We start from the raw sequence: 25773 nt of genomic DNA, 5'->3' as shown, positions 1-25773 counted from the left end.
AAAAAAAACCCCAAGCAAATGTGGTCGTTCGAGCACAGGTGGAGAAGCCCTGCCTGGGAGCATGCACGAAGTGTGAGGGGCGGTGGCATCCGGGAACCTGGTGGGTGCCTTGCGGGTTGGGTGCTTTAGAGGCCGCTGAGGGGAGAGGCCGGAAGCAGAGGATTGACTGGGTCTGGGACTCAGGGGAGGGGCTGGGCTGGAGAATTACACTCTGAAGTGATCAGGTACAGACGGGGTAGAAAGCCAAGGCCACACACGAAGTCAGAAAACACCTGCAGAGAGAGACGAGGACCCTGATGGAGATGCCTGCCCTGGCCCGGCGTCGTCATCCGCTCACCTGCAGCCTCAGCGGCTGTGGGGTTGGACTCCTGAGTGTCCGGGAGGGCGCTGGGGAGGCAGGACCTGGCAGTTCCGCCCTCCTCGGGAGGGTCCCCGGGCCTCCACAGCACCCCGGCCTGGCAGCCCAGAGTCCGCTCTTCTTTCTGGGCTCCTCCCAGGCCCCTGTGAGGCTGCCGGGCCTCCAGGCCTGGCGTCCCACCCCAGGGGCCACAGCCGTGGGTCCCTCGACAGTCCGAGGGCAGACCCAAATCGCCGTCCACATCCTCCGGAATGATGGGGATGCGCTGGCTCAGGTCCCGGCCCCCAGGGTAGCAGCTGAGCGGAGGCTCCTCGGCCAGCGTGTACTGCACACGCACAGAGTAGTCCTCGGCATAGCAGCTGCTGCCCCTGCTGCTGCCGTGGGCCACCTGTTTCTCTTCATAGAAGCAGCAGGACAGACCCTCGTATTTCATCCCCTCTGTCCTGGGCAAATGGTCTGGGTGAAGGCCGTACAGGCCCTGGGGGCTTCCCAGCTGGGGCTCCCCACCCGGGGGGCCACAGGCCTCACAGAGGGGAGTGCCCAGGAACGAGGTGCTGCCACCAGCCACTCCTGTGCTGGGCTCCAGTGCAGAGGGCTGGGGCTCGCAGCAGCAGGCCCACGCCAGCCCCTCCGGGCCCGCCTTCCAGGTTCTCCTGAGGTCCGTTGTGGTGGCCCCAGGAGAAGCCTCGAGCCCCACTTCTGAGGTAGAGCTATTGGGCCCCCTGTGCTCCAGGGAAGAGCTGCTGCTGTAGTTCATCTCCAGGCTGCAGGTGGACAGCTGGTCCCCCGAGGCAGAGGCCGGGCAGGCCCAAGGCTCTCCTTGCCCAGCAGTGCCCCCGGGAGTGGCCAGGAGCTCCTCGGGTGGTGAGGAGCCCTCGAGGTGAACAACGGGCACCCGGCCTGAGCCCCCGGCCTCGCTGGCACGGCAGGGGCTCCGGCTGCGGTAGATGAAGGGGTCGTAGTCACTGCTGAGGGAGCTGCGGAAGGTGGAGCAGCTCCCGTACACACCCTGGTTGCTGACCTCAGTGCAGTCCACCACGGAGTCGCTGGAGGAGCAGGGGCACTGGCCAGAGCTGCTGCTGCTGCTGCTGTCGCTGCCCGGGCAGTCGGCCAGGTACCCACTGCACACCGAGCGATGGCCGTGGTAGCAGCTGAAGCTGGACGTGCTGCCGCTCTCCAGGTGGGAGGGAGGGGCCACGTGCACGGCGGTGGGGAAGAGGAGGCCGCCGCTGCCACTTGGCGGGAAGGTCCGGGTCGGGCCCCTGGGGGTAAGGCTGGGCAGTGGCGGGCCCTCCTGCTCCGGGTAGCTGAGGCCCTGGAAGTAGTAGTGTTGGTACATGGTCTCATACTGGGAGAAGCAAGCTGCCTTGGAGAAGCTGCGGCCGCTGAACTTGGGCCTGCGGAAGGGGTGGGCTGGCGAGTAGGCCCGGTGCTCCAGGCTGCAGCGGTGAGGGGCCAGTGTGTGGTCCAGGTGGAGGGGTGGGTAGCCGCGGATGTAGGCAGGGGTCTGCGGGGAATACAGGCTCTGCTCCCCGTGCCGGTCCACGGTCAGCAGCGTCACGGGGTTCCCATGGGAGTCCATGCTTGTCCTCGTGGGGTAGGCTGGGATTGCATTGGTCCTGTGCACACGGCCGGGGTAATGGACTGGCAAGATGACCCTCTGCTGCCGCCCGCCACGCGTGAGGTTGCCCGTCTCCACACACACGGTGCCTGGATTTCCCTTTTGCTCTGGGAGGTGGTAGAGGGAGAGGAAACAAAGTAAGCAGGCTGCACACGTGGGTGCCAGAGTTTAGAGCAAGACAGAAACAACTGGCTTGGTCACCCACAAAGGTGCCAGGTCCCCTAACCCTGCCCCATTCTAGGCTGTCACCAAACTCAGCTGTGCTGGCAGAGGCCACCCGCTTCTGCATCTGGAAGGGGTCACTGCTGAAAGGGCACATCTCGCACCTCTCGCTGTCCTGTACCATGGGAGTCTGCAGACAGCACCGGGAGTACCAAGAGGAAAGGAAAGGCGTTCCCTCTCAGGAAAGCAGCCACTTGGAGTGACCCCTCTCCAAACACAGCAATGCAGAAGCCACGTGACAAGCTTCCACCTCCCACTTATCGTCTCTTGGGGTCCTGGGGACAACCCCGTGGTTCTGGGGATGGCTAAGCATCATTGCTGTCATTCCCACCAGAGAGACTGTGGGCTTAAGGCTCAGAGAGGCCAAGTAATGAGAAAGCCAAACTTGAATTCGAGGCCATTTGTAGAGCCGGCCAGGCTCTCCTACAGCCTGCATGTGTGGCCAACCTCCGAAACCAAGGTCTCCATGCCCCCACGTCCAGCAGGCAATGCTGTGGCAGTTTTGTTCCCTCGCCTCCAGTTGCATATCTCACACTCTTGCTGGGTATTTAGTAGGTGCGGTTTCCTCAGACCGGCTCTTCAGCACCCAGAAACAACTGGGCAGGTGACAGTTACCTATAATGTTATGCCGACAGTGGGGGCAAGTGTGGTGCTGCAGCAGCCATGGGTCCACGCACTTCTTGTGAAATCGGTGAGTACAAGGGATCACCCGCAGCTCCTGAGAAGGCAGAGAGATGGCCTGAGGGAGGGCGAGGGGCTGGAGGAGCCCTGCTTGGCACCAGGGCCTGGGGGCTCTGGCCCCAGTCTCCAGGGCAGTTTCTGCTCTCCACATCTAGCTCCAGCTCTGCTCAACTCCCCATAGGCAGGACCAGCAGAGGCAGGGTTCTAGAAGGAAAACTGCCCTCAGCCAGCCCCGAGCACAGCCCTCTATTTTCAGGGAGTGGGAGCTATGGAGGCAGCTCCTTTCCTTCAGTTAGAGGAGGGTATTCACATCTTCGTTACCTCCTCTATATGGATGTCTTCACCCATGGGGAGGCCAAAGGCTCATGCTAATGAAGATGGGGTGTGGAAAAAAGCTTGGTGCACCTCAAGACCTGCATCTCTGGGATGACAGCTGCCTCCAGGTGCCCCAAATGGCAATGAGGAGAAGGAAGATTCCTGGGACTCAACTGGCAGAGGCAACGGGGGTAGCAACGGGGCAGCACTCTCCCATACTACTCCCTCATCCCGCACTGGAGCTTGGGTGCTCGCCCAGAGGCTGATGGTTTATAACAAGAGCAGCTACCTGGAAAGAGGGGATGGGGTTTTCTGAGGCAGAGCCACCTCTAGAGGTCCTGAGCCCCAGCACCCTTCACTTTTTCTCATTTTACTTTGTTCTCGGCTCAGTGCAATGGAATAATATTCAAACTAACACCTAATGCTGTACCTGCCAGAGAGCTAACAAGTCTACCTGTATATTTTCTCAGGTAGCCTCGATGGGCACCTGGATTGCAAGTCAGACTCAGGCCCATGTCACAAGCACAGAGAATGAGGTCACTTGCACAGAGTCACAAAGCGAGATCCTGCCTGGGCCAGGGTTAGAATCCAGGCAGCCTGCACCCAGTGTCCACACAAGACTCCCTTATTCTCCATGGCCTCTGGAAAAGTTGTTTCTCATCCAATAGTCTACACAGTGCTGGGTGTTTTCATCAAAGGGGCATCAGAGTGTCTGCAATGAATTCTCAAATGGTTCGCTCTACCCCTGCCCTGTCCCCCAATGCATGCATATGTATGTCTCTACCTATCTAGAGAGAAAGAGATTGAGCAAACATGGCAAAACTTTAACAACTGGTGATTCTAGGTGAATGCTATATTTGTCCATTGCATTATTTTTGTAACTTTTTGAAAGGCCTAAAAATCTTCAAAATAAAAAGCCAGAAGGAAAAAAGGAGGCATCAAATCTGTGTCGTTGTAAGTGAAAGCACCAAGGTTCCACAAATGCTTGCTAGAAGAGATCTGTAACAAGTCAAGTCTCAGAGCTTTCAGAATAGTGATGCTAAACAAAACTGATACATGTGAATGCTCTTGAAACCAGGCCATCTTATACGGCCTATCACATATCCTGGTCAACTTCTGAAATCACCGATGTTTGGCTGGGTCTCTAAGAGAGTCTCTCTCTGCATTTTGGCCACCCCATGCCAGGGGAGAATGCAATTACAACTTCATCCCCTGGAAACCTTAGCTTTTAAGCCTTTCGACTCCTGCAAAAGCTATCCTTCTAGGTCCTGGGCACCTCTGCTGACCTGCCCACCATGGCCTCACCCAGGACAGGCCCTGCCCCCACCATTACCTCGCCATCGATGTACTTCTCCAGGCAGATGGCGCAGTCGGACGTGGAGCTGCTACTGAGTGTGTCCAGGGCCCCACAGCTCCCCTCCCTGCGCCCCTTGCTCTTGGAGTTGAACTTTCTGGTTTCCATCTTCTCCAGAGCCTGCACGGCCAACCTGTTCATGGAATTCTGCAAGGGAGAAGGGGGTCTGCATGAGAGCCTGGTAAGTATTAACAGTGGTGGTCACCCCCAAGGATGTGCACCCAGTGCATCAGGACAGGCCAACACCAGTCTTTTTTGGGCCAGAATGGTCTTTTCAGAAATCACTGAAAATGCTGACTGCCTCAAGCACAGATTTTCCAGACCCTACCATGCCCAGGCCATCAGCCCGGGCTTTTCCTTGAGTGGTCATACTGGAGGAGACCCTCTTCAATTTCACAGCCCTGCTGCTTACTGACTCAGTGAGACCCTGAGTTAGGCCCCCACTCTGTACTGAGGTCCCTCTTTACACTGAAGGAAGTTGTAAGGATAAATGAGAGAATGTGAGTGCTTGGCCCCTGGCAACAGCAAGTGCTCAATAACCAAGGGCTACTGTTCTGTTGGGGTGGCTGCTCCACCTCTGTGAAGATTCAGAGATTGTCCTTTCAAGAGACTGCTTGCTAACATCCACCTTCTGTCTCTGAAGATGCCACGCTGCTAAGATGTTTGTCCTCTCACTTCAACCCCCGTCTCCCCAAACCTTTCCTTTCTACGAGCACAGAGTGATGCACCAGCTGGAATCTTACGGGGAGGGGGAGGTGGCACTGGCTACACTGTTCTTGATGTTCTCACCTGGTGAAAGCTTGGTGGGTGCAGATTTGGATTCAGTTCGGTCGGGAGCAGGGCCTGAGAGTCTACATTTCTATCAAGCTCCTTCCTAAGTGATGCTGATGTGATTGGTCCCCAGATCTGATTTGAGGAGCTCTAGTGTCCCACATTAACATTGCAAACATTTCTTCGTAAAAACTCCCTGGCTGGAAATACCCCCAATACTTAGCCTTTCTATGAAGGAAAGAGAAAAGCACAGAGACACAACAGTGCTGTAAGCTTTATTCTTGCTTTTCTCAGCCACTGGGAACTGACTCCAGAGCTCAGAGTCCACCACGGCTGTGAGGCTGAACTCTGGAGCCATCAAGCCAGCCAGCAGACAAGAGCTCCGGTTTTCACCAGCAACGGGGCACCAGGAATTGGTGTTCACAGGCTGCTCTGATATGTTACCTGACTGCGCCGCTGCTTCAGCTTGATTTTGACAAGGAGGATGAGGCAAACCAAGGAGACCACAACAAAGAAAGCCAGGAAAATCCCCATGTCAAAGTATTCAGTGGGTTGCTGGAAGAGAACAGAAACACCATCAGCCACTGCCTCTCTGTAGCCGGCTAACTGTAGTTACATGGGCTGTGTCGGCACTGGTTAAGATAAGGGTGGGGCGATTGGGGTGCATTTCCCCTCAGTTTGTAGAAAACACCTGGGATTCTGCTCACACGCACATGGTGTGGGTTTCCAGGCCCAGGTAGTACCCGCGTTATGGAGGGGTGGGGTGGGGCCTGCAGCGTCTCAGCCAGGCCCCCCAATGGCCGAGGGAATTCTGTTCATAAAGCCAGCTCCCTGTGGAAGAGTGCAAAATCCGCTGTAACCGATGAGAAAGGCCCTTCCAAATAAACACAAATATTGCATTTTATAGGACAAAGGAATGAGTGTCATGTTTTGAGGGAACAGTGATTACTAGCCATATAATTAATGGCTTACAACAACTCAGAAAATTGTATGCTGCTTCCACAAATATCAGCTTCCACTACGGTGAGTCACATTTACCAAAGCACTCTTTTTCCCTTTAAAAAGAAGCCAGCAAGTCAGTTCTTCTGCAAACTCCCTAGTTTTAGGCCTCCCGGCACACTGCCTCCTAAAACACTGAAGCTACCTCATCTAGGACATGTATTAATCAGCAGGAAGAAAGCCTGACTAATGGAATGCTGTGCACACAAGAGGACCATTCTACATGTGCATATGCTATGATTTGTGGGGAGGAAATGAAACAAACATGGGGTACCTGCTCCAGGTTCCTAGAATCCTTCAGCCTGAAGTTTGAGCAAAGGATGCCAGTCAAGTGTTAGTGGTTAGCGGTGTCCCTTTCGCATACTTAAAGGAAGACTAAACCGTATTCATTAGCACCTAGAGGTCAAGAAACTCAATCCCAGTTGAGGGCCGTGCTGGTTTGGATGTATTATGTATTATGTCCCTCAAAATGCCATTATCTTTGATGCAATCTTGTGTGGGCAGGCTAGTATTAGTGCTGATTAGATTGTAATTCTTTGAGTGTTTCCATGGAGATGCGATCCACCCAATGGTAGGTGATGACATCGATTAGATAATCTCCATGGAGGTGTGGCCCCGCCATTCAGCGTGGGCCTTGATTAGTTTACTAGAGCACTATATAAGCTCAGACAGAAGGAGCAAGCTTGCTGTAGCCAAGAGGGACACTTTGAAGAATGCACAGGAGCTGAGAGAGGACCTGCAACTTACAGAGACATTTTGAAGATGGCCTTTGAAAGCAGAGTTTCACTGACACTTTGGAGATTCTAGCCCAGAGTTTGTCCTGAGATGTTGCAGCCTAGAGAGGAACGTCCTGGGAGAAAGCCATTTTGAAACCAGAATTCCGGAGTAGGCGAAGTCATGTGCCTTTCCAGCTAACACAGGTTTTCCGGACGCCATTGGCCATCCTCCAGTGACGGTCCCTGATTATTGATGCATTACCTTGGACACCTGATGGCCTTAAGACTGTAACTGTATAACCAAATAACACCCCTTTATAAAAGCCAATCCATTTCTGGTATTTTGCTTAACGGTAGCATTAGCAAACTGGAACAAGGGCCAACATTTTTAGATCCAAATATAACTTAGGGGGTTTTAATAAGGCAATTTACCTATGGGAAACTGTATAGGCCTTTTTCTCTAGTCTAGGTCAAATAGAAAGAGGAAGACATAGAGAAGCTGAGGGCTTGTGCATTCTGTCCCTTCAAGCCTCCTCCTCCTGTTTGCCTTTCAGAGGGAGGTGGGATAGAAGAGAAAGGATAATGGTTAAGAGGGAAGCCTGGGTGGGAAAAGAATGGAGTCTGTTCTCTGTAGACTCCCATGGTGCAGGGCAGTGAGAGGTGGGAGATGTGCCCTTTCAGGAGTGGCCCCTCTCAAACCTGGAAGCAGGGTGGGCTCTAGTCTAGGCTCTACTGTTTCTGGTAATACTCATCAAAGCCCCTGTTGAGGGACCCAGGTGAAATTTCTCCCTGGCTTCCAAACCTATATCTATCTGATCTGAACCTGCAGAAACTTGGGGTGCACTGGCATTTCAGACAGAAAGCAGACAGGAACAACAGCACAAAGCCCAAAGGAAACGAAGGCGCTGGCAGTTGAGAAGGGGCTGAGCTGGGCCAGCCAGCACTGAGGCTCACTCTAGGAGGGCGGTGCTGAATCCTTGCTCGGGCCACTTTCTGCTTGTTAACGATGTTCATCAACTTGATGGCATCTGCGCCCTTCACATACACCACTGGCCTCTTGAGCGGGTCTTCTGAGCCCTGGTTTAGCTAAGGAAGAAGACAGGGCTGTGGTTAAAAGTGGCACTTACTTTAAGGAGTGGAAGAAAGGAAAGCTGGAGGAAAAGCATGCTAAAATACCCGTTTGGAAATCCTCAAACTCTTCAGAAACATTATAGTCTGGTGCTCCCAGTAGGGTGGGTTTGAGGATGGGATGAAGGCCTAAAAGGTCTTGGAAAATGCACCCCTGCCCATCCCCCAACTCCCTGGCTCTAAACTCCTCTCAAGACACCTTTCTTGGTTCAAACGTGGAAACTGAACTTCAGCAGACAAATGGAAAGGTTCAGAATGAGGGTGACATGGCTGCAACAAGCCAAGATGGCTCAAGGAAGTGCCTTGCCAGGGAGGCTGTAGCACTGGCATGACATGAGGGTTTACCTGGTCGATAGCGTCTGGGTTTTCAGATACATCAAAGATGACTGCGGTGGCTCCCCGCTGCACTGCTCGCTTGGCCTGGCAGAGTGAAAAAGAGCAGGTTGGCACGCTGGCCCTCTTACCTTCCCAAGGCTGGCCTTTGAACTCAGACCTGTATTTGAATGCATGTCTGGCAGTCACCTACTTAGGCAACTTTGGGCAAATAAAGTAACCTAAATCTCAACTTTCCCAGCTGTACAAAAGGGGACAATACATTATATAGTTATCCTGAGGATCAAATTACCTAGAATAGGTAAAAATAAGTAATCGGGTACTTAAGAAATGCGTCTCCCCATCTAGCCCAAATATCAAAAACAAACTAAAAATAAACCAGTCCAGTTAGCAGAGATGTGTTGTTTCCAGTGTTTTCTGCTTGGAACACTGAGCAATTGGCAACCAAAGCAAATACCTCTGCTCCTTCTCCCGGCCTGCATCACCCAGTACTGCAGTCAGGAGAGCAGAGTGATTATTTCTGAATGAATCTCAAAACGGTCCGTTTTAATAAATGACACAAGCTGAAGACCTTTGGAGAGATGCTGTGTCAGGGGTGAAAGCTTTGAAAAATAATTATAAATGGAGATTTAGAGCTGTTGGCTGCCAAACCTGGCTGCACATCAAAAACCACTTGGGAAGTTTTAAAAGCAGATTTCCTGGCTCTGACCACAGAGATTGATTCAGCAGGTCTGGAGTAAGGCCCAGGCAACTGTGTTCTTGAAGTTTGCCAAGGCATACTGATGATTCAACGACTTGGGGAACTATTGATCAGAGAGATGAGATTAGAATGTTTTAGGAACATATGAAAAGTGATGGGAGTCTTTTATTGGGGCGGGGGAGGATTCCTTTTCATCCCAACGAGTTTTCTAATAGTAGAAGCTATGGAAGAACAAGATATAAAGACAAAATAGCTACATTTAGGAGCCTGAGTCTTGTTTTCATACCTCCAACATGAAGGAGGGGAAAAACAGCCCCCAAAACAAAACCCTGAAAAACCCACCTCTTTTAGGATAGGCAAATGACAGCTACTGCTCAGAAGCCAGGAAAGCTGCCATGGGCCAGAGTGCTTGGTAAAGAATAAAACGTAAATTCCTTCCACTGGAATAATTACACTGATGCCGCAAAAGCAGCACCGGACTTAAATCACTGAGGCGGCGAGAATGCGGCTGCTGCACTAGCCCACCAGAGGGCAGTCTCACCCCATAACTTTTACAAGCCAATTCCCTGTACTTGGTACCAAACAAGCAGGGCCAAAAAACAGTTTCAGTGAAGTCCTCAGGGAGCCTACAGGGTCCTCAGCAATCTGGCCACCTCTGGCACCCTGGGTGTTGTGCCGCAGGTGCTGCCCTTGTCCTGCAGGGGATTCTTTCTACTTCCATTGAGGTTCAATGTATAAAGTCTCCCCTGATGCCTGCCCTCCCCCAGGTTCACCACCGGGTACTGCCCAGAACTCTTCCTGGCTCTGCCACTGTTAAGCTGTCAACAGTCGGCCAGTCACAGAATCCTTCCCCACTTCAGCCTCAGTCCCCCCCACCCCCCCCACCCTGTAAAGGGAGGAGGGCACCTATGTCCTTCTTCAATTCCCACAGTCCTGGCCCCTCAACTGAGAGCAGTTCCGAGAGAGAACTGCAGCGTCCCTTCATCGCCCTCCAGCACGAGTGGACACGGATGGCATGGCTGGGAAAGTGTGCGGCCCAGGGGCCTCACTCCCCTTCAAGGAGCTCTTCAGAGTCACAGACCCCTTTGCCTGAGGCCAAAAGCTCATGGACCCCAGAATAAACAGTAGGTGCCCGTCTCTTCTGCTTGGGTGGCATCCAAGTCTTTTGCACAAATTCTTTCCCTGGATGCAGAAGGGCCCCAAGGAACAGCACTGAGAGTGAGGGAGTTAATAAACAGGATCTCGCGTTCCTTTATTTGGCTTTCATTTCACGATCAAGGACATCAAACGGCACCCGAGGGGAATGTGTGTTCAGCTCTGCCTTGACGGGAACCCCGCTTTGATGCCGGCACACCTGGCTCGGCTAATGGCCGCAGGATGAAAGGCTGCGGGATCTGGGTTACCTCAGCCCCTATTGGGGCAGACACGCGCATCGGAGGGAAGCCACCACGTGGCTGCCTCACCTGCTTTCAGGCTTCCTGGCTCCACAGGAGCTCAGAAGACTCAAGGATTTGGGAGATTCCAGATAAGGCCTGGGCCATTCTGGACAGGCACAAAAGAGGTTTTTAATAAAGTCCTGGAGTGATGACCAGTGTCCTGGTTACTACAGTGATCAGAGCAGGTTAAGAATAAGGTGCTTACATCTTGTTTATGGCTTCACCCAGATCCAGGCTAACGCACTACGTCTAAGTACAAATATTTAGTGTGAGCAAATGCTGATTCTCAAAGTTGGTTTACTTTTTACTAAAAAAGTAAGCTGCTAATAAAATAAGTTTGAATTTCCTGCACATAACCAGGACTGGACTGCATTGGGAAGCCAACGTGGGATCCTCCTGTTGTGAACTTGCCTGTCAAGAGCCGGCTTGGGATTTAAAACAAGCCGTGAATAATCCAGATTTAGAAAATGACACATTTAATGTACTATTCCCAAAGCAAATGAAAAAACCAGAACATCATTTGGACAGTCAGTCCCCCCCTTGCCCCATATTTTCAGTTTAAAAACTGATAAGGTACATTCTTTTAACGATTCTTCTTATCTTAGATCATTGACCATCTGATCTAGTCAAGCTTGGGCCAAAATATTTCAAAATAAATCTAAACCAGAGCTGGGTGATTACCAGTCTTGAGACCACCAGAAACCCTATGGAGACAAAGTCAAATATTTATCGTCCCAAAACTCTCAAGACGAGACTGTTTCAGAGAAAGGATGGGAAAGATGCAGCCTGATGGATGTTGCTAGATGAAGGTCACTGGTCAGCTGAGCTGCAGGTGGAGAGAGCAGTGTTACCCCTGAACTGTGCAGACTGGATTAGAAAGGAAGGGCACGAGAAGGGGGTGAGCAGCAGAGAACAGCTAGGATGTCTTGGCAAGGCCCCCCAGAAGAAGCAAAAGGCCTTGCCTTGCTGACCTCTGCATGCCCTCCCCCATAGCCCCCATCCACAGAGGTATTTCACATCCTTTATCACTTTCCCTGCTTTGATCCTCTGTTCAGGCCAGGGCAGGTCAGCACCGGCCAGCAGGTGACCAGAGGCCTGGAGGCAGAATGCTGAATAAAAGGTTGTCACACTCCTTATTTACCTTTCCAGGGCCCCAGGACCCAAGGCCAGACAATATTCATTGCCATTGAGACAGATATCAGAAGTGAAAACACCTGCACACTTGCAAATATATTTTGCAAAGTACAAAATTTCAAGCCCTAGGAGATGGGGTCCAATTGTGGTTGGCGCTTATTGTAATGCTAAGACTACTGGGATTATTTAATAAATATTTATTATAAATGAAAGAAAGCCTCTTGGGTTATCACAGATAAAAAGAAATTGCTCCCTGAAGATGGATGTGGTTTTCCTGTGTCTAATCTTTATCGTAGGAAAACTTTTACAGAATACAACCTTTATAGGAAATAACCCAAAAGATGAAGACTAAAAAATCTCTGTCTCAAACTGCTGACCACAGGATAACCAAGGAAACTGAAGTGTTAGAGCTTATGTGGGGTGGGGTGTCTTAAATCTCTCACAGGAAGTGCTGGTATCTGGGGACTCCAAGCAGACTGTTTTGTCTCTGTGGAATACAATTTTGCATTCTGGTTTTTTTCACTTTTTGTAAGTCTGCCAACAAGTCATTAAAAATTATTTGTAAATATTTTTAAAGGCTATGATATATCCCTCCACAGACTCTAATTTACTCAAGTATTTTTGTTATTTGGGCTGTTCTGCTTTTTTTAATTATAATTAATGCTATGATGAATAAATCTTGTCTTGCATTTCTGATTTCTTTAGGATGGAGGCCTAGGGTCAAAAAATATGACGATTATTAAGAACCTTACTACGTTCCACATAGAATTGGAATGCCCCTTATATACTCACTCAACTCTTATTTATCTGCATTAATGACACAATAGGATGACATAGACAATACAAGATACATTTGCCAACAGATCTGAGTTCTGGATCACTGGCCTGTGAGCTGGCTGGGAGAAGGAAGTCAGTAACTCTGTTGATGAACTTCACGTGCAAACAGATACTCCAGAGTGAACTATAATGAACTGATCACGCCTACCCTACTGATCCTTCAAGGTCAAATTCATATGTGACTCCTTCCACAAAACTAATGGGGCTTCTCTTCTCAAAGGAGCCCTTACCTGTTTCTGAGCTCTGATATCACTTGGGATTTCTCCTGTGCTGCTGACCACTTTCTACAATGCGTTTCCTCCAAAATATGAACACTCTTTAGTGTTTTTGCTATCTATAATTGTAATACATGCTTGATATGAAAAATTTTAAGTAACTCAGAAATTTAAAGCAAAAAACTCATTTGTTATCCTCCCATATCCCAGCTGTAACCTTTTAACTATGTGATCTATAGTCTTCCAAGCTCCTTTAACTCATATATAAGACAAAACCCATATATAAATAAAATGCATATGTATACACACACATACAAATGCATGAATCCTGTTCTGTACTCTATTTTTTCCCTTAACTCAACAATTTACTCAATGATATCATATGCACTGACGTGGAATAATGTTCATTCTCTGTATCAGCTATATATATTATTACATTACAGGGATGTACCAGAGCTTAGTCAACCACTGTCCCTCTGACAGGCATTTAGGGGATTTCTTCATTTTCTCTGTTATAAACAGTACTGTATTTATATATCCCTGTACTCACATTCCAGAGGCATCTGTCCTTAAAAAGCTACAAGCAGTCCTGCTGAGTCAAAGGGTACAGATGTTTTACATGTAAAGGCCTTGTCCGGGTGCCCTCGAGTCTAACAGACTCCCAGGGGCCAGGAGGCAGATCTTAGGGACTTGGGTGCCCCTCGTATGCACAGTAAAGCCTAACTGAGCACACTGCCTTGGGCATAGTCCATACTCAACCAATGAACAGAGAAAGCAGGGACAGAGTTTGATTCGATTGGAACTGCCGTTTACTAGTTTATTTGTTTACCAGCAGTCATTAACCAGTCACCAGGTGTGCTGGGCCCTGGGAAAACAGATGGTGGCAAGCAACAGGGTCCCACACCCCTGGCCTCGTGGAGCACGCAGTCTGCCCGCAATGCTGGGGCAAACCTCTCTGAAGACGCCTGGGGAGTCACAGGAAGAGGCCCAGGGTTTACTTCCACAGACAAATGGGTAAGAAATCAAGAACACGCGTGTCACTTATCCTCTAAAGTAGCTTTTCCCAAAGTGCATATCAGGGAATGATAGATTTCCTGACCAGTTTCCTTTTGAGAAACACTGTATATATACGAGTTACCCCGACACACTAGCAAGCTAGACACTTCTATCCTCCCAGCATCCCCAACGTTTCTGGCCACAAAAGATTTCTTGCAGGAATTCTTGACAACACTTTTGCTTCCGTGGAACATATGTCGGGACCCAATGCTCCATGGTAAATGGTATGGTCTACTTAGGTGAGAGGAGTATCTTTCTTTCCCTTAACTTGTTCCCTCACTCTAACTCACAGGCAGAAAAAGGCTGAGGGATGTGACAGAAGACCTACATTTTGACCTGGAAAACAACTGACATAATATACAAACCACAGTTTAAATGAGATGCTCATTAGAATGCAAACATCCAAGTATCTAGTTCAATTAGATAACGACTTAAGAAGGCCATCTGTGTGCCAACCGCCCCAAGAAAGATACAAGCCAGCACCTTCCAGAAGTGTCTTTTGGTAATACACTTGCTGCTGCCCCAGGGGTAAGAAATCCTGCTTGGGAAGGAACAGGAGAATACAGAGAGCCCTTCCACTCTTACCCAGTGAGTGTTCACTTGGGCTCTCTTTTAACACACTCACATACAGCAGGATGGTCCAAGGTGGCAGAAACCACAATGGCAAAGAATCCAAAATGGCACCAGAGTTCCAGGTGTGGTTCCCATGACTTGGACATCAGCAGTCAGCTTCAGCCCAGGTCTCCAAGTTACAGACACAGCTATTCCCTGAGCAGAGCACTGTCCTGGCCACTTGTGGGGCATTTCTTGCTCAGGCTGAGGTACGTGCACAGGATCTTGTCACGAGCTTACCCTTTATCTGATCTTTTCTGTCCTTGAAACCTGGGCTTCCTCTGCAGGGAAATGCCCTGCCATCCCCCCAGGGGCCAAGCCAAAACAGCAGCCCTGTGCCCTCACCCCTGCAAAAACTGCTTACCAATTTTGGCTGATTCCATCTCCCAAAAATCCATCTGGTTTTTTTCCATCTCTACTGCTGCTACCCTAGCTAGGACACCAGACTTGTCACGTGAGTCATAGTAACATTCTCCCTTCGGATCTACCCACACCGGTGACAGAATCAAGAATCTACACACTACCACTGTCCTCCAACGACTCTTCACTGGTCTTAGGATAAGAAATGACCTCCCTTACCTTGCTTTTCACTTCCAAACTCAACACATAAACTCCCCAGTACTCCAAATGCTAACTAGGGTGAGCTTCTATTAGTTCTATACCCTTTAGTCCTATACCCTTCCAGCCTCGGAACATACTACCCCCCCCACACTGGCTCATCTTCACCTCCTCTCTCACAGGGCTTAGGTGTCACTCTTCTGGCCTGGTGTGCTGCCTTACCTTGCCCTCCACCATCACAGCACTTGTGACATCACACTGATTGTTTACTTCAAGGCCTCTCTCATTAGAGGGCAACCACTGTGTCAGACTTCTTTCCTGCTCATTTCCCAGAATCTAGGATGGGGCCCAGCATATGGTAATCGGCCAATAAATGTTTGGTGATTAACTTAAAATGGATCCGCTTTTGCCCCAGGAGTTAGCAAACAACCTGCACCCCTGCTAAGAAGCACAGGCTGTTCACTCCTGGCTGGCCATGCTTGTTCTACAAGATCTTCTTGGAACTCGGTATTCTCACGTCAGATTTTCAGGACTTGGTCTTTTATTAATGGTACCATCTTCTACTGTCAGGTTTGCTCTCAAGCTTTCTTTCGGCTGTTAGTCCAGGCATTAACTGGCCTAGCTTGACCCCGGGTACAATAAGTGACTCTGCCTTGTTCTGGATCTTTGTCCGGCCCCAGGATGCTGTGCCTGCTCGTCTCTGGATATGGAAGCTCCCAGAAAACAAACCCTTGCACCTGTAGTGTTTGTACCTTGCACTCTCTTAATACTCCCTTCAATACTCCCACCCAAAGAAGGCTGACCAAATGACCTCCCTCGTCTGTCCGTAGGAACAGACTGCGCGAGACATGGGTTTTTACACCTTCCTGCCATTATCATAGAGGACCTTGGCTTTCCTCCAGCCTGAAAGACTAAGGGACTCCATCCAGCAACCTGTGGGAAACACGGCCCACACCAAAAGGGAGCTGTCTTCTCCCACCGGCCTTGGATGCAAAGACTAGAGCTTGACTCTCTGGGTGAACTGGCCACAGACTCTAGCACAGCTTCAAAACTCCCAATCTAAATGTTGGCCTTGCTTGGGTTGGGTAACAAGAGACCAAAACTACTGACTTGAGAGGCACATCCACCTTAGGCTTGCACTTTAGATGGCTGTAATTGGCTGCTGTGGGCCTGCTCCAGTCTGGAAGCCAGGCAGCCAGCCCCAGGCACTGGCCCGCCCGACGCCCACCAGTCTCCAAGCAGCCATCGGGCTCACTGGGTCCTTCCATGCCCCTCCCTCCAGAGGCCACTAAGTGGATTTTAAACCCTCGCGCCTCATTTTTTCCTTTCCTCCTCCTCTGTGTTCTGCGCTTGGTAGTGACCACCCAGGCACCGGGCTCTTGAACATTCTGGTCAGCTGCTGCTCCCTGAAGCATGAATCACTGCGTGACACACGACACTCTCCATCAGGCGAGGGGGCTCGCAAGTCCTGCCTCACCAAGCGCCCTGTTTTCAAACATAAACCTTTCATTCCATAGGAAATGAGGTCACACACACAGCACATGGGTAACTGGTGAGAAAATCCTGGTGCCAAGAGGGGGTGGTCGGAAGAAATGGTGAGAAAAATGAGACACACACACACACACACACACACACACACACACACACACACACACACAGAGCCAGGGGTATCACCTGCCTCTTGGGCAATTTATACTTGGGGGAATGGGGGGGGTGGCAGGGTGTACAGCTTAAAAAATAACCTGGCTTCTTTTAAAGTATATACAACATAAATAATTGTACCAAACCAAACTTGTAGCTCATTTGGTTAGTTTAGTTTCACAGCCTGGACCCCTAGTCCACTGCCCCAGGAGACTGGCGCACATACAAAATGACCAAAAAGGTAAAAGGAGTTGGGAGATGGAGGCGCCCAGCACTGCGATCCGCTCCACCCGGCTCCTCTCTCCGGGGCTTGGCTGCAGCCCGGCCTGACCTTCCAGGTTTCCCTGGCAGGAGATCAAAGAGCCGAGGCCACAAACACGGCTCAGAACTGGGAGGCCCCGCGGCCTCCCGCCTCGGCTGCTTCTCCCCGCCCTCCTCCCCAGGGTCCCCCACCTCCACGTCCCCGCCCCAGCCGTTTCTCCCCGCTCTCCTCCCGAGAGGTCCCCCGCCCCAGCCTTGCTTCCCTCCGCTCTCCTCCCTAGGCTCCCCCCACCCCATCCCATCCCACCCCTGCTTCTCCCCGCCCAGCCCTGTTTCTCCACCCCACCCCCCACCCCCACAGCCTCCATCTGGCCTCCCCCGACCCCAGAAAGCGGCCCTGGACACGCCCGGCGCCCCTCCCCACCGTTAGAAGATCTCCCTCGCCATAATTAAAGTCATTAAGCCTCCAAAGGCTCCCGTCGGCTGCTAGTTCTGAGTACAGAACGAAGATGATGCATTTTTAAGTCCCAGTTAAGATCATGCTGATCTATTTAGGAGACATGTAGCAGCGAGAATTCAGCGGTTAAGTTAGTGGTTAAGGCTGCCTAAGTTTAAACAGTGTTATTTATTCTGAAAATATGTGGCAGCCCCACTTAATTTCTCCCAATTAAAAGGAGGCTGGAGATGGCCTTGGGGTCGCTGCACCCTTACACAGGTTGGTACCCTTTTCACAAACACAAAACACTGGGTGTCAAACGGAAATGCATTTCCCCAGATTTTAATCTTAAACATAGACAGACATTTAGACCAGTTCCAAGAAACACAATGATCCTCTTTGTTTTAACACCTGACAAGGAACACTAAAAACCCAGGCGAGCCTACCCACACACTCTCCTGTTCCACCATCAAAAAATGTCAGCAGTTGGGTTGTTTCATGAGCTGTCTAAGCCTGGAAGAGAAACTTTTGGAAGAACTTGGAAGCTGCTATCTTGGGTTGAGTTTCCACAAGTCCCACTTCAAGCCAAACCTTATAAATTCAGCAACTAGAAACTTCAAAAAGGACCACCCCCTTCTATGCATATGGCGACTAATATAAACAAGTGTTAATTAGGTGGCAGAATCAGGCTTAACAAGGAACAAGTGTCTGCAAAATCTGAAGACCCCACAGCTTCCACAGCCGCGGTAGACAGGCTCTCTCTGGGTTCTCCACCTCAGCCCACTGGGGAGGCAACTGGGGAGATTAAACACACACACACACCCCAAAACACCTATGCCCGGACCCTACCACTAGAGATGGCGATTTCATCTATGTGGAATGGAACCCCAGCAGCAATATTTTTCCTAAAAGCTTCCAAGTTTATTTTATACTCAAGTAGGGCTAAGAACCACTGAGCTAGCCCAACATAGAGGGAAGCATCGGGGATTATTGTCAAATGCACATTCTGGGGCCTGTCTCCTGTTTTGGGCAGGCTTGTGTGGGCCCAGAAGCTATCCAATTTACCATAGGGCAAAGGAAGGCATTGGAGAATTCCTGAATCAGGTGGTAAATTGATTGAAAAACAACTAAGCATTACTTTGACTACATGATTTTATTTTTTATTAAGAGGAAGGTAATTTGGATGAAAGAATTTTTGTATGCCCAAAGCTGGCCTGCTCTTAACATTCGTGGGGGTTGGCACAAGAGCTAACAAAGCATAAAATTGGATCTATTCTGTCCTTCTATCTTGACATGTATACCTTCATAAAGACCTGAAAGGTTAGGTTCCAATTCAGATTTTTCTGACTTCTTAGAGTTCCTCGCCAGAGCATTTCAGCGTGGAAAAGGCTGCCTCTGGCCCACAGTGCTCTGTGAGGGGGTCCCCACGTTCCAGTTCCACTGAATTCCCTTGGGAAGAAGAGGAGTGTGCCGCAAGGGCATCTGCCCCTAGAAGGAGGGTCCTGGAGAGGACGTGTGCAAATTCTGAAAGTCAGCATAGAGTCATCTTGGGGTGGGGGTGGGGTTCAGGGATCCTGGGGGTAGTCCAGAAAGGGGGTTTGCCCTCGGACTTCGCACCCTGTGGCCAGGAGCTTTAGAAGCAGGACCTTAGAGCACAGGTCCCTATTGCTTAGTCACAGGGCAGTACTAGCTCAAAGCATCACACTTCCAAGGGGGGAAAGGAAAGTACCTATGCAAGGCACTGGGTGTTTTCAAGTAATACTCTTCACAGCAACCCTGCAAGGTACATTTCACAGCTGAGGAAAGATAAAATGGGAGCCCAAAGGTTACATTAACTTGCCCATGTCACCCAGCCATGAAGTAGAGAGCGGACATCTGAACTTGGCATCTCTTCATAATCCCAGGCTAGAGAAATACATTATCCCAGGGGTTTCCAAAATCACGTGTGATGGAGATATGTGCACATATATAAACATGAATGCTGAAATGGCAAGAATTCCTTTAATAGCTTATATAAATATATTTCCCAACCCCATAGGGAAATTCCAGGTAGTTTTTATCCTAGCCCATTTGGACTCCCTCATCTTTAAAATTCTCTTTACAAATGTCATGGAGCTCAGACAGTCAATAAAAGGAGGGAGTTTTTTTTCTTCCTAGTTGTCCACACTGCATATCTGGTCCTCCTTGGTAGGTGGATGGAAAGTTTTCCTATTTTTGTACAGTGTTAGCTGTTTGAGTCAGAGGATACTTCATTCAAAGAGGTGGTGTCCATTGCCATTTTAGCAAATACATGCTCACAAACAGTACAATTTTACCGATTATACGTCTTAAGGATCTAAGTTGTTTCAAAATGGTCCCCTGTACACTCTTTGTATGGATTCCCTTGTATCTGTGACTCTGTATTGGAATTTAAGAATGATACAATTTCACTATCTGTTAACCCTACACCAAAATCATTTATAAGGGCAAAAGAATTAAATCTCTTTCTCTCCGGAGAAGGGCAGACTCCCAAGACTTCCCCCTCGCCTCCCCAGCCTTGCTACCCTGATAGGGCTGCAATCAGCTTCATGACGCCCTCCAAGCTGGTCTCGAGGAAGAACACACCCCAAAGGTGACCTGGGAACCAGGCTGGCTAACCTATGCTCTTTTAAGCACTGAGGATAGTTTCTGACTCCCACTGCTTGGGTTGAAACCCTGGCTCTCCGGACTAGCTGTGACTGTGATCAGGTGACGACCTTTTTCTGCTTCTGTTTCATCTGTAAAATGGGGATGGTAACAGTAGTGCGTAGTCTCACAGTCCTTGGGAGGGTTACATGAGAAGGTGCTTTTACAGCTTTTGAGCACTGCACAAAAGCCCGGTGTGTCTCCTCTGGGCCTCTGGCCCTTCCTCCCTGACTGTTGAGGGGACTCCTCTCATATTGCAGGAAGGAGAGGGGAGATGACCTGTCTGATCTCTCCTGCAGGCCCAATTTCCACACCTAGCAGGTGGCACTCAAGTGTTAGAGTAAACCTGCCTTCTGAAGGCTTCTGGAAGTTAGCTGGACATTGCATGCAGGACTGTCACAGTTTAGGGCACGAAATGATGCCATGGCATAAGACTGGCAGAGGGTGGTCAATGGCTCTCAGCCCAGTGGCATTGCAGGATGTCTCAGGGGACCTCTGGAAATACAAGGGCAGACCCTCCTTGGAGATTGACTCAGGGGGGCTGGGCTGGAGGTGGACCTGGCCTCTGTAGGTTAGAAAGTTCCTCAGGCTGATTTTTCGGCATGGTCGGGATGGGGTGACCACCAGACCGAGAGCCTGGAGAAGGCAGAAGAGGGAGAGACAGTGGGCTGTGAATGGGCTGTTTAACCCAACTCATCAATCCCTTCTTCCCCTCCCAGCACTGCTAAATTCCTTTCTCAGCTACATCATTTGCTTTCAAGAAACCCACTTAGGCTACCGACTTAAGGAAAGACCTTGTTAAAGAAAAAATGAGCTTTCAAGGCAATAAACAATATAAGGCCCTTGAGGGCACAGACTATCATAAGCATCCTTGGGTCACCAGCACCTAGCCTGGCATCTGGAACCCAGCAGGCAGGCCAGTGCTCAGAGGCACTGATGATGGTGGGAGAGGCTGTGGACACAAGAGCGACGATCTATCCCAGACGGGCAAGCTTCTGAGGTTCATGGCAGAGGTCCTCCAGCACCTCCCTGGGCCCCAGCCTTCAGCCTCTGAGTACTCACAGTGGCCCCAGGACCTGGCAAAGGGGTCCCCACCCCTCTAGCAGGACAGAATAACAGAATGCAAGTTCCAGAACAGTCTTCTGCAATAACAGGATAACAAAAATTCAGAAAGATGAGATTCTCAAGGACACCACTTTGAAGTTTAAGTCCCATTTTTCTTTACAAAACACAGCCTTCTTCAATTAATTAAACAAATGAATCAAGAGCCCTCAAACACTGTGAGCTGAGTGAACCAAGTCACAGAATTTGGATGTCAACTGCCCAACTAATTTTCCACTTCTCTGTGAGAAGTCATGACAGCTTGTGCCATTAGGAACAATTTTAGTGATGGGGTTTGGGTGTGGGGAAGGGATACTGGCTAGAGCAGCCAAAGTCATGGATTAGGCTGTAAAACATACTATGAGTTAAACCCAGAAGGCCATATTTTAGAGTCTAGTTCAAAGAACAAGCCCTGTCAGCATACTTCTACAGGCCAATAGGCTGGAGGTTGTGCCGAACCTATACTCTTATTTTTCCCAAATGCATTCCAGGCCTGGAATTGATAGTCCTCACAAGAGTGGTGATGATGGAAAGAGAAGAAGAGAAGTTGAATATGCACTCGGCTGGCCTTCCTCAGGCCAAGAACTGACTCTAGCTGGAGGAAAAAGATGCTCTTGGGCATCCCTACCTCGGGTTGGGATTGCAGGGATTGCAGCAACAATCAGTCACTAGTGTTTCCTGCTCCTGATTCCCAATCCCATAGATGCCCGTCTGTCTGGGCTGCAAGCCTGTGCAGAGCCTGTAATCTAGCTTGTTAGAGAAAGAAAGCTGGACCAACAAGGGAAACAAATGGCTCAAGAGCTAAACTGTGGGGGACCACCGTGAAGGATGCCGAAAAATGTTCTGAAATAGGTAAGTGTGGATGGGAGAGACATGTGTTATGGGCTGGTGTGGTCAGGAAGGGCTTCATGGAGGCCAAGCTGCCTGGGAAAAGAGCACTGGAAGGCTGGTGAAGAACCAGATGCACGAACGAGGCACTGGTTGAGGTGGCTGACTCTGAGAACATGCCTTAAAACTCCAAATAGTACAAAGGGGAGAAGAGAGGTTTGCAAAAGACTGCATGACTATTATGTATTGTAGTCTACTCACAAAACCATCATATAAACTCTCCAACTACCCTGTCTCTCGTTTGCAGTTGGCATGCCCATGGGTTAGTTTCTGGTAAGCAGCATCCAAGCAGCCCCTATGGTTTAGTGATATTTCCGATAGCTAACTGAAATTTTATTTTTTCTGGAAAGGGTTGCCTGATCCCTTTACAAGGTTCAGTCCCCCAACTACCTGCTTCCAGGAAAACACTTAATTTTAAGTGACTGCCTTTCCTGGGATTCATTAATTTAACAAACATTTCTTAAACATCTACCATGGAAGTGCAATCACATGCAACAAAGTGCCAGTCCTAAAAGATCGCATCTGTCTGCTCATGGAGCTTACAGTTTAAGGGAAAACCTGCATGCACAGCCAGAGGCAAGGGCCCTGAAGGAAAGGAACATCACAGGACAGCAAGGAGTGCTCCGTAAAGGAAGGAAGAACGGACAGACACTGACAGGGTCCACAGGTCTCTGCTTTATAGCACATCCTAACTTGTTCTGTGAACTACACACCTAAGTGCGGGCATGCTGCTGGCTCAGAACCTCACATGGCAAATATTAAACCATCTACTCAATGCTAATACACATATCCAACAACAAATACATGGGTGATTATTGTTTTAAGAAGGCAGACTAATTTTAATGTATACTCTGATTGCCTTGAACAGTGCAGAAAATAGAAAAAAAAAAAATCAGTTAATGCTTTTGAAATTCACCACAAGGAAAAGACTAAAGAGGGTATGAACCACAGAAAAGTGGAGTTGAGATGGATCACTTCCTTTGGTCAATAATAGTATGTGCCTGTGTCATCAAAAAAAGGACTTCTTGCAAAGGAACAGCTTAATCCCAGGAAAAGGAAAGAGTAAAAAGGTTATGTTAAGGGAATCAGGGATAATCTCTATCAATTACCCAGTGCCCTTCCTGTTGGGGCAGTCTAGAAAGAAGAACAGGAAAAGAGCTGGGTCATGATCCAGGGTGCTTACGTTTTGTTTTAGGATGTAGGAGTTTGGCAGTCTGGTTCATGGATAAGTGGAGACAGCTAAAACTACAAAGAGCTATGCAATTCAAAAACAAGCAGATAATAGTAGAAGATGCCAACGTTGGCCCAAGAGGCCCCAACTATCAGGCAGGCATGGCGGATTGGCTGGCATCATTCTGAGGATAAACAAATCACCCTGCATACCTCCAGGTGGCTGGGGCATTTGGAAGGAAGGGGGAGCTCAACCCAGAAGACAGACCACAAATGGTTCTCTCCCTGGAGATAAGAAGTCTGGCCTGGTAGTCCCACACTGAATACCTGACTGAGCCCACTTCTCCCAGAAGCCAGTGCGTGAGGCTGAAGTCACTATGGTCCTTGTGCCAAGGGACAAAGGGGGTCTCTGAGGCAACAGTGACCTCTTTGTGGTCAATCTGAATTAAGTGCCTCTCGGCCCTGGAACAGGATTAAAGAGCACCTGGTCCCAAATCCTAGCTTTGCAGAGGATGCAGTGACTTCCCCAAGGTCAGAGTCTGTTGGCAGCAGGGGGTGGGTGTTTAACTCAGAGTTGACTGCATCCCTGCCAAAACCCCACCCGCTTCTTAATAGTTCATTAAATTTTGTAATGTCCAAGTATTTGTTTCTGAGAAAAATCAGAATTTAGGGGAATCCAGTGTTAGTTTCCCAAACATAACTAAAAGATAGATTTAATTGGCATCTACTATTGAGAACACTATTATTTTATGAATTCTTTGAAGCCATCATTGCTAGAGCATTCTGAGAAGCCAAGCGTTTAAGGAAATAATTTTTAAAAAACCTGACAGTTGGTAGCACAACACTGTGAATCTAATTAACGCCACTGAATTGTATACTTGAAATGGTTAAAATGGGAAATTTCGTTTTTTATAGGTTGCCACAACAAAAATTTTAACACCCCTCTAACCCCTCAAAAAAACCCTATTTGTTTAAGGAAAAAGGTTGACTTTTAACAGACTTGCTCCTATAAAGGTGTATGTTAGCTTTAGAAAGGAGGTAGCTTTTTGTAGGAAGTGTAAGTTACATAACTTAAGTATAAATTACAGTTGAATTCACAATAAAAAATAAATCCTAAAATGAATACTTTTGTAATAAAGGAATTCCTTTAATTTTCCCCCGTCTTAACACAATTCCAATATTCTGAGTTTGCTTTTACTGGAAATAGGATATGTGCATAACTCAAACTTGTGAAACAGAGTTGACCAAAGCCAGAGATCTTTAACAGAGTGCCCAGTCTCTGCTGTTCTGAAGGCCACCCTGTCACATATGTGGTCTTGTGATGTGCCCATCAGCAGGAGCCAACCAAGACTCAGAAATATTGGGTACCCAAGTCCTACAGCTCTATTTCAGCTTCAGCCTACAAGAGAAAGTGTATCTGGGATTGGTGTCTGCCCCTCAAGAGGAGGTTAGGTTTGGGGGTCACGTTAACAGTTAACAGATGAAGTTACAGATTAACTCATCACTGGCATTAGTTGGTTAATGTACAATTCGTAGGCAACTTCAATAGTTCTGGCCCAAGTTCAGAGTGAAAAAAGCAGTGTACCCTTATTTAAAATTTAAAGTAGTAAAAAAGAATGAACTACTGATACACACAACGACATGGATAAATCTCAAAATAATTATACTGAATGCAAGAAGCCAGATTTTAAGAGTATATACTGTTTATATAAAACTCTGTAAAATTAAAATATCAATAGTAGGAGAAAGCAGATGAGTAGTTGGGAAGGAAGGATTTCCAAGGGGCACCAGGAAAGGGGAGTGATGGATATGATCAGCATCTTGACTGTGGTGACAGTTTCACGTGTATGTGGAAACTTATCAAACTGTATACTTTAAACATGTGCTGTTTATTATGTGTCAATTATACCTCAATAAAGAAAGATTAAAAAAAAAAAAAAGGGTGAAAAGAGAATCCACAAATGTCCCTTTCCTATTATTGCCCTTATTGCTTAAAAGCAAAACTATTAGGCCACAGACAACCCTTCATCATTGTAAATGTTGTTAATTTTAGTTAATATTGGAAAATTCCAAAGCTGGCTTTAAAAGCCCTCCAGACTGAGTAAGATAATACAGCCTAGTGATATCTAGAACAAGCCCAGTCTTGATCTGAACAAATGGGTAAGTTAGACCAGCAGTATGGAGCCCATCGGATTGTAGGAAGAAGGCAGATCCCAGGTCAGAAGACACAAGGGGAATGTTACATTAGAGATGTGATGATCAGGCTGTGGTGTGTGTGCACGCTTGCTACTGCTACCCACAGTCACGGGAGCCCAGGTGCCTGAGGGAATTTTTTTATTCCTGGTTCTAACACTTACCAAATAGATGCCCTTGGGCAAGTCATTTAATTGCTGATCCTGGGTTTCCTCATCTGTACTTTATAGGATTGTTGAGGGGATCAAAGTGGTTCATGGGTGTATAGTGCTTGGCATACGTTCAGCACATGGTAGGTGCCAATTAATGGCAGCTATGTTTATTACTCATTGATCCAGTTTTGGATGAGTAATGGGACTCAGAGGTGTTGGGT

General features: G+C 48.7%; 1 protein-coding gene across 1 annotated transcript in view; it reads right to left on the bottom strand.

Annotated features, from left to right (window-relative positions):
* Positions 1–25773, bottom strand: part of ZNRF3 (zinc and ring finger 3) — a 148715-nt gene that overhangs the window by 1526 nt on the left and 121416 nt on the right. The window contains 6 exon segments of the mRNA XM_037816627.1: positions 338–2086; positions 2817–2919; positions 4531–4698; positions 5767–5877; positions 7992–8123; positions 8511–8585. Of these exon segments, the coding sequence (XP_037672555.1) occupies positions 338–2086; positions 2817–2919; positions 4531–4698; positions 5767–5877; positions 7992–8123; positions 8511–8585 (2338 nt within the window).

The sequence above is a fragment of the Choloepus didactylus genome, chromosome 23 (genome assembly GCF_015220235.1).
Source record: "Choloepus didactylus isolate mChoDid1 chromosome 23, mChoDid1.pri, whole genome shotgun sequence".
Taxonomy (NCBI): Eukaryota; Metazoa; Chordata; class Mammalia; order Pilosa; family Megalonychidae; genus Choloepus; species Choloepus didactylus.
This window is presented reverse-complemented; position numbering and strand designations above follow the sequence as displayed.